The 10,000-nt window shown below is 46.2% G+C and overlaps 1 protein-coding gene across 2 annotated transcripts in view; it reads right to left on the minus strand.

Moving 5' to 3' along the window:
- The window catches only part of LOC145410823 (sodium/mannose cotransporter SLC5A10-like), a 17,863-nt gene that overhangs the window by 2,081 nt on the left and 5,782 nt on the right, over window positions 1-10,000 (minus strand). For both annotated transcript variants that reach the window (XM_080280942.1, XM_080280941.1), the window contains exons 4-11: window positions 9,733-9,897; window positions 8,528-8,726; window positions 7,496-7,707; window positions 4,184-4,427; window positions 3,421-3,661; window positions 2,807-2,921; window positions 2,323-2,413; window positions 1,780-1,922 (exon numbers count right to left, since the gene is read on the minus strand). In XM_080280942.1, the coding sequence (XP_080137068.1) occupies window positions 1,780-1,922; window positions 2,323-2,413; window positions 2,807-2,921; window positions 3,421-3,661; window positions 4,184-4,427; window positions 7,496-7,707; window positions 8,528-8,726; window positions 9,733-9,897 (1,410 nt within the window). The remainder of the gene's footprint in view (window positions 1-1,779; window positions 1,923-2,322; window positions 2,414-2,806; window positions 2,922-3,420; window positions 3,662-4,183; window positions 4,428-7,495; window positions 7,708-8,527; window positions 8,727-9,732; window positions 9,898-10,000) is intronic.

Raw genomic sequence — 10,000 nt, forward strand, 5'->3', positions numbered from 1 at the left:
CTACCTCATACTCACACTGTCTCTGCCTCATACTCACACTCTCATACTCACATTGTCTCTGCCTCATATTCACACTGTCTCTACCTCATACTAACACTCTCATACTCACACTGTCTCTGCCTCATACTCACACTCTCATACTCACACTGTTTCTATCTCATACTCATGCTGTTCCTGCCTCGTACTCACACTGTCTCTGCCTCATACTCACACTGTCTCTGCCTCATACTCACACTGTCTCTGCCTCATACTCACACTGTCTCTGCCTCATACTCACGCTGTCTCTGCCTCATACTCACACTGTCTCTGCCTCATACTCACGCTGTCTCTGCCTCATACTCACACTGTCTCTACCTCATACTCACATTGTTCCTGCCTCATACTCACACTGTCTCTGCCTCATACTCACACTGTCTCTGCCTCATACTCACACTGTCTCTACCTCATACTCACATTGTTCCTGCCTCATACTCACACTGTCTCTGCCTCATACTCACACTGTCTCTTCCTCATACTCACACTGTCTCTTCCTCATACTCACACTGTCTCTGCCTCATACTCACACTGTCTCTGCCTCATACTCACACTGTCTCTGCCTCATACTCACACTGTCTCTGCCTCATACTCACACTGTCTCTACCTCATACTCACACTGTCTCTACCTCATACTCACACTGTCTCTGCCTCATACTCACGCTGTCTCTACCTCATACTCACACTGTCTCTGCCTCATACTCACACTGTCTCTGCCTCATACTCACGCTGTCTCTGCCTCATACTCACGCTGTCTCTGCCTCATACTCACACTGTCTCTGCCTCATACTCACACTGTCTCTGCCTCATACTCACACTGTCTCTACCGCATACTCACACTGTCTCTACCTCATACTCACATTGTTCCTGCCTCATACTCACACTGTCTCTGCCTCATACTCACACTGTCTCTGCCTCATACTCACACTGTCTCTGCCTCATACTCACACTGTCTCTACCTCATACTCACATTGTTCTTGCCTCATACTCACGCTGTCTCTACCTCATACTCACACTGTCTCTACCTCATACTCACGCTGTCTCTGCCTCATACTCACACTGTCTCTGCCTCATACTCACACTGTCTCTGCCTCATACTCACACTGTCTCTACCTCATACTCACACTGTCTCTACCTCATACTCACACTGTCTCTGCCTCATACTCACGCTGTCTCTGCCTCATACTCACGCTGTCTCTGCCTCATACTCACACTGTCTCTACCTCATACTCACGCTGTCTCTACCTCATACTCACACTGTCTCTGCCTCATACTCACGCTGTCTCTACCTCATACTCACACTGTCTCTGCCTCATACTCACACTGTCTCTGCCTCATACTCACACTGTCTCTGCCTCATACTCACGCTGTCTCTTCCTCACTCTCACACTGTCTCTGCCTCATACGCACGCTGTCTGCCTCATACCCCGTCTCTGCCTCACTCTCACACTGTCTCTCGCACACTGTCTCTGCCTCACTCTCACACTGTCTCTCGCACACTGTCTCTGCCTCATACTCACACTGTCTCTGCCTCACTCTCACACTGTCTCTGCCTCATACTCACACTGTCTCTGCCTCACTCTCACACTGTCTCTCGCACACTGTCTCTGCCTCATACTCACACTGTCTCTGCCTCACTCTCACACTGTCTCTCGCACACTGTCTCTGCCTCATACTCACACTTTCTCTGCCTCATACTCACACTGTCTCTGCCTCACTCTCACACTGTCTCTGCCTCATACTCACACTGTCGCTGGGTATGGGTGGAGTGAGGAGGGCGACACACAAGGCCACAGCCACTGAGACAAAGAAACACAGGAGACAGAAGTTCATGTAGTGGAAATCACCTACGAGCTTCTTTACCAGGTAGGGGCGCGGGTCTGGCTCACCTGTGGATGGATTGATGGACAGGTAGATAGATAGATAGATAGGCAGAAAGATACGTATAAACACAGAGATACATATATAAGTAGATAGAGAAACAGACGGTTACATACATACATAGAGAGAGAGAGAGAGAGACAGAGACAGACAGACAGACAGACAGAATCAGTACCGATATGAAAACAAATCTGTGTACATCACAAGCCAAAAATAAAAGTCACCTCTTCCAAACCACATTTTTTTTTTTTAACTAGACAGAGAAAAGTGAAAGGTTCCAAGACCGAAACTTAAACAAATAAATAAATACAAATAAATAAGTAAATAAATAAGGTAAATAATTAAATAAAAAAATAAATAATCGTCAAAAAATAACAACTGTCTTCCTTTCGATTCCAACCCACCTACCAGAGCCACAGGGCGGGACGGTGAAGGCAAACTCCATGGTGAAGCGACACACCCCCAGCACCGTACCCACCGCCAGACCCCAGAAGGCGCCCTGGCAGGGGGAGGGGGGAGTTGAGGGGACGGCATTAAAGGTATCAATCTAATGGTTACGTTAAATACCATCATTATCGTTATCAACATCACATCATCATTATCATCATCATCATCATCACCTTCATCAACATCATTATCATCGTCTCTGTTATCGTCATCGTTATCGTCATCATCTTCATCATCGTCATCAACATCATCAGCAGCAGCATTATCATCATCATTAGACCTTTTGCGTGTTACTGATGTAAATTAAGCAGCCATCAACACCAATTAACAGTAAATATAAACTGTGAAAAGGAAACTAAATCGCTACGGAAGAAGTGCTAAGAAGACGACTTTATACCGCTCCAGTCTTCCTCCCAGTGCGATCAAGACCCCATATATAACTCACTGGCTCGTTCATCCTGGGGAAGAAGACGGCCATGACAAAGATAGCACCGATGGGCGGGCAGAGGGTGGAGACGATGGTGTTCATGTAGTCAAAGAGTTCAGAGTTGGCGGAGTTCCTGGGGAGGGGGGGGGGGTGTTCAAGTGATCAGCAGGTGGTTCTAAAAACTTCTAAATAATGAGATGGTTCTAACTATATCTACATAGCGAAATGGTTCTGAAAACATCTAAATAAGGTGGTTCTAAATACGTCTAAATAAGAAGGTGGTTCAAAATATATCTAAGTTATGAAATGTCTAAATATATATACATAACACACACTATGCACATACGGTATATTTAATAATTATCTTCTTAATTTCATCTATAATACCTTAGTTCTTTAACCTAACTTAACCTATAGCCTACACATACACTCTGCCACTTTCTTCCTTTTCACAGAGTATACCGTACCATACCATACCAAACCAGGCCATATCATTACTTCCACCTACCATATTATATCATACCACATTGCAACACCAAACCACACTATACTACCATACCATACCATACTACCATACCAAACCACACCATAATATACAACCATATCCTTACACCACCACCACTACCACCCACCTTATCACCGGAATCCACACCACTGATATCACCACCAAAACAAACACAGCCATCCTCCCCACCACAATCATCTCCCTTTCTGACGGCTCCCCTGCAGCACCCCGGCCGAACCGGTGCACGAGCCGGCGCCTAACAAGCTTCCAGATGTCGATGGTGAAGATGGTGGAGGCAGAGTTGAAGACGGAGGTGAGGGAGGAGAGGACGGCTGCCATCATTACCGCCAGCATCATCCCTCGCAGGCCTGGGGAGGGAGGGAGGAAGGGAAGGAGAGAGAGAGAGAGAGAGAGAGAGAGAGAGAAAGAAAATACAAGTTGGCTGAGATAGCATGAACATGTGGACTGACTATAAATGTAACAAACACTGCACAAAATGAAGCATGTAAGGGATGGCCACAGTGGGTGTACCAAAGAAAATACAAAAGGGTGTCGTGAGAACCTACAGTATTTCAGACCTGGAGCTTCCCTAACTTAACTTACAAGACCAGTATCCCTCTCTCTGCCCCCCCCCCCCACTGTCGGCACAATGTTATGGACGAGTTATATGTCACACACGGCCCTAATCTCAACTTAAAATACTCTTATCTTTAACTAAGCATCCTTCATTTAATCGTACCGCCCCATCCAACCTGCTCGTAAATGGTTAGAGAAGAATTCTATATAAGCGGAATTTGAACATCCAAACTCACTGCCACATCCTACTTTATACTTACAATAACCTAACGTAACCTGCAACACTCTCACTCCATCGCAACACCCCATCTTACCTGCCGGAAGAAGATTCAGAACCAGTTCGATGTACGCGGAATTTGAACACCCACGCTCGCTGCCACACACCGCCTTGCACTGCTCCGGGTCCGCACATCCCACTCGGTCCGGGTACAGGATCCGCGCGGCCATCCCGGGGAACACCATCACCCACAGCGGCAGGTACTTGAGGTAGGCGGCCATCACGGTGCCTGCCTTGCCGTGTACCATACTGCGGCTGGCCAGGGTACGCTGCACAATTACCTGTTGGCAGAGAGCATGTTGCTCAGGTTGGTGATACGTTCGATCCCTGACCTGGTTATGCATCGACTGATTATATAAATAAATGTAAATATGTAATTATGTATAATATATCTATCTATCTATTGCCAGACGCCTCAATCCCGTTTGGGGTGGCCACAAACAAATCGCCTCCAAGTCGCCCTGTCCCCCGCCATTTCACTCCCCTGCTCCCAGCTCACACCCCCCTCTCTCATATACCTCTCCACCCCATCCCTCCATCTCATCCTCGGCCTCCCCCTCCCTCTTTCCCCCTCCACCTCACTCACATACACTCTCTTCGTCAGTCTTTCACCCTCCATCCTCTCCACATGGCCAAACCACCTCAGTGTGTTCCTCATAACGCTTCCTATCACATCCACATCAACACCACAACGCTCCTTTATATCCTCATTCGTCAGCCTGTCTCTCCATGTGACTCCACAGGCTCCTCTTAAATAACTCATTTCCACTGCTCTCACTCTTGACTTGTGTCCTTCCAACAACGTCCAAGCTTCACTTCCGTACGTTAGAGTTGGTATCACAATACTGTCATGTAGTAACTTTTTCACTTCCATGCTCACTTCCCTGTTTCTTATCACTGCTTTCAAGGAACCAGCAACCTTTCTTCCCTGCTGTACCCTTTCAAGCACTTCACCCTCCAAACCTCCATCCTTACTCATCACACTACCCAAGTACTTAAACGTACTCACACTTTCCAATTCCTCACCATCCAACCTCGCTGTACATTCACTGACTTCACCTCTCTCAAAGACCATCACTTTACTCTTCCCTACATTCACCTTTAGATTCCGTTTCTTACACACTCTCCCAAACTCATCCACCAAGCCTTGCAGCTCTCCTTCGTCTTCACTCAAGAACACAGTATCATCTGCAAACAACAGTACAGGGAGTTTCCAAACACTATCCTCTCTCACCATGGCCACTCCAACATCCACTACCCTACCTTGTACCTCTTTTATTACCCCATCCATGTACAGATTGAACAACCATGGAGACATGACACATCCCTGTTTCAACCCAACCTTCAAAGAGAAAAATTCACTTAGATCACCATCCACACGCACTGCAGCCTTCGCACCATCGTACATACTCTTCACAGCATTCAACAACTTTCCATCTACTCCATATATTCTTAACACTTTCCACAATCCTTGTCTATCCACCCTGTCATATGCTTTCTCCAAATCCATGAATGCCGCATACAACTTCTTTCCCTTCTCTAGAAACTTTTCCACTAAAGATCTGAGAATGAATATCTGATCTACACAACCTCTTCCCTTCCTAAAGCCTCCCTGTTCTTCTCCAACTAATTTCTCTGTTCTTTCTCTAACTCTGTCAATAAGTATCCTACCATACACTTTTCCTATTATACTAAGAAGACAAATGCCCCTATGGTTACCACACACTTCTTTTTCCCCTTTTCCTTTGTACAAGGGAATAATTATACCTGACTTCCAATCCTCCGGGACTCTACCTTCCTCCCAGGCCAATCTGCACATCTTCCACATCCATTCTACTACTATCTCTCCCCCATGCTTCAGCATTTCACCACACACTCCATCAATTCCTGGGGCTTTCCCCGATTTAACTTTCTTCATTGCTTCCACAACTTCTATCCTACTGATTTCTTCCTGTCTTCTCACCTCCCTACTTCTCCCAGCCATTCCCCAGCCACTTATACTCGCATTACTTCCATCCTCTACGTTCAACAATTCCTTAAAGTGTTCTCTCCATCTGCTCACTTTTTCTCCCTTCTCCACTAGTAATCTACCATTTTTATCTTTCACTCCCCTGCTAACTTCGCTTCCACCCTGTCTTACTCTTTTCACCTCTCTCCAGGACATTTTCTTACAGTCCCTCCACTTTACACTCAAATTTCTTCCAAATTCCTCATCCACTCTCTTCTTACTCTCTCTTACTAATCTTTTCACCTCTCTCTTCCTTTCTACATATAACTCTCTCTTCCGCCTCTCAACCTCTTCCACGCCCCTATTTCTCATCCATTCATTGTATGCTTTCTTCTTTTGTGCCACAGCCTGTTTCACCTCTTCAGTCCACCACGCTGTTCCTTGCACCCCCCTCCGTCTTCTCTTCCTTCCACACACCACATCACATGCTGCACATATTTCTTCTGTAAATATTCTACACACACCTTCCACGTCTCCCATCTGCTCCAATTCATATTTGCCCAATCGTTCCTCCACTTCTCTCTTATACTCTGCCTTTTTCTCATCCTCCTGTAGGGTTTCCACTCTCCTTGCAACTACTCCTTCCTCTCGTCTTTCCCTTCTTCTATTCCTCCAACTTTCTTGTACTTTAATTCTGGCCATCACCAAGTAGTGGTCAGAAAGTCCACTCCCCCAACCTCTATACACTCTTGCATCCATTACACATCTTCGCATCCTTTCATCCACACACACATAATCAATCATTGCCTTCCTTTCATTCCGTTCACCACCCACCCTTCTCATCACTCGCCATGTATACCTGTGAATCATTTTATGCCTGAAGAGGGTATTGGCTATCACCAACCCCCTCCCAGCACAAATGTCCACTAACGCACTCCCATTCTCATCTGTCTCAGCAGGCACACCCCACTCACCAACTATTCCATCCACCTTCACATTCCCAACTTTACCATTCATATCACCAATCAAAAACACTCTCTCATTCCTTCCAAACTTTTCCATGCACACTTCTACATTTGTCCAGAACTCTTCTCTCACTCTTCTAGCACGATCTTGCGTTGGCGCATACACACACACAATCGCCCACATTTGTATTCCAACTTTCAACTTTACCCACACAATCCTTGACCCAACTGATCCATACTGTCTTATGCTCCTCTTCCATCTTTTACTCACAACTATACATACTCCTTCCTTTGCCCTCTCATAAACATTACACACACACACACACACACACACACACACACACACACACACACACATCACTTAGCAATCCATCTCTCAACCATTGCCATTAGCAGTACTGTACTGCTCTAGCTATTACCACAGTACCACACCTACCTGATCCGTGCACCAGTACCACACTTGCAATATGGACATCCCAAAAGTCATGCCAAACCAAGGGTACCCATACTCCCCGGATCGCAGCAGGTTCATGTAGTCTGGCGGGGGCTCACCACACAGGCTACCGTCGGAGGCTACCGCACGTACTGTAGCCGTGGCGTATTGGTAGTCGTCCACTAGTGTGCTGTAGCCCCCGACTGCTTGAATAGCTGCAGGGAGAAATGATGATGATGATGATGATGATGATGATAATAATAATATTAAAACAATGGCACTCCTCGTAGTAATAGTACAGTACTAGTAGTAGTAGTACATGTGGTAAAAATCATCATACAATCACAAATATAAACAGATATATGCGTAAAAACACACACAGACAGCTAGAAAAACAGAGTGACAGATAAAAACAGGAACAAGTCATTAACCCTGCGTTAGTCCCCTGGCGTGTTGGAACACCGATAGCACCCTGGAGTGTATGAACACCCCACCCCCAAAAATTCATGGACTGCTGCTAATTTTTCTAATATATTCATACAGCTTCTTGAATATACTCTTCTAGTTACTCATGAACAGGTTAATTTCACTGTAGCTGATATTTAAAAATGTGTGTGTAAAAGAATTACTCAACATATACAAAATCAAAATTTGGTTCTACCACTCATTCATTAGATAGAAGTATACAGTATTATATATGACATGGTTTTTATTTCCTCAAAATCATCATAGACAATATACAAACTCCGAAATAAGTTTCATTTTCAGATTCTTTACTAAAATCATAGCTAGAGAAATAGGTCAATGTTGATGAGTACCGTGGGGTGACTACACACCCCAAAGGACAAAAATGCGTCTATTCTTCACACGACCAGGGGCAGGGGTGTGAAACTCTAAGTGTAGTCCCTCCCCTCACGTATTCAGGAAGGTACCGGAGAGGAGAGGAATGCCAATGTTGCCATCTCAAAATTGTGAGCATACAACTTTTTGGGGGGTGTTCAAACACCCCGGGGTACTAACGTACGGGTAACTCACACAAGACCCCCAGGACGAGTGCCCCCGCCACCATAAGCACCATCTGTATGAGGTCTGTGTACACGACGGTGGTGAGGCCGCCTATGATAGTAAACACGCCCGCCACCACCACCAGCACCACGACACTCACGTACAGCCACTCCTCCCCGGGCTGGTTCAGGGACAACTGGATGAACAGGGCACCGGCGTAGAGGTCAGCCTAAACATGAAAGAAAAGGAGTTGGGTTAATTCCAGGTCCACATCTTCGCCTAGCACAACATCATTCACGAACAGCCACTCATCAGTCTAGTTCAGGGAGAGCACCAGCACAGTCGTCGGCCTGGTTAGGGAAAAAAAATAAGGGTTGGGTTTGTTCCAAGTCCTACTCTTTTCCTAGCAACATCACCACATTCTTTCACGTACAGCTACTTCTCGTTCGTCTGGTTCAAGGACAACTGCGTGAACAGTGCCCCCACGTACAAATCAGTCTGATTATGGAAGAAGATGAAGAGGAATGATTAGAGTTAGCAGACGAAAGGTCAGATTTATTCCAAGTCTGAATCTTCCCCCAAGAATCAACACCAGTACCACCACACTCATGTACAGCCGCTCCTCCCCAGTCTGGTTCAGGGACAGATGGATGAAGAGAGCACCAGCGTACAGGTCAGCCTAGTTATGAAAAAAGAAGAGGAGGAAGGGTCAAGTTTACACCATGTCTAAATCTTCTCCTGGAACAACGCCACCACACTCATGTACAATCTCAATGGTCACGAAGAGGAGAGGAGAGACTAACGTTACTTGGGTTATCAATTTAGCCATTGAAGCGCAACATCCAGGAATATTTCTTTTTATTTAGCAGCACTAGTTCAGTCAATGCCAAGTTTTAGCAACACGTGGGCAATTTCAGCGTGACAGGGTAGACAAATTTTATAAACTTACCCTACCCCTGACTAAAGGACACCCACGCATACGAAAACCCACATATCAGGACACCCAAACACAGAATACCCAAAGTTTATTGTCCCACCTAACTTACGATGCCTTAACTTACCATACCCTCAACTTACTACAACCTTAACTTACGATACTTTCAACTTACTTTACCCTCAACTTCGGTACCATTTACTTACAACACCCTTATCTTATGGCACCCCTACGCTACGACACCCTTATCCACTGACACCCCTACGCTGCGACACCCTTAACTTACGTCAGCCCTACTTACGGCGATCTTTGTGAATATGTAGAGAGCGAGGGAGAGGCAGGAGAGGTACACTCGGATACGCTGCCCGCCGTACCTAAGGCTTATGTACTCAGGCATCGTGTACACCCCAGCGCTCATGTACACTGGCACGAAGATCCAACCCAGCAGGAGCAGCCCGTAGATCGCCTGATGGGGTAGGCAGGGTGAGGCAGAGTAAGGCAGGGGTGGGGAAGGGAGATACAGGGATGAGGAGTGAGAAGGGGTGAGGCAGGGGTTAGGAAAGGCTAGG

Source organism: Coenobita brevimanus, chromosome 86, assembly GCF_032717465.1.
Source record: "Coenobita brevimanus isolate Jiangsu-jjx chromosome 86, ASM3271746v2, whole genome shotgun sequence".
Classification (NCBI taxonomy): domain Eukaryota; kingdom Metazoa; phylum Arthropoda; class Malacostraca; order Decapoda; family Coenobitidae; genus Coenobita; species Coenobita brevimanus.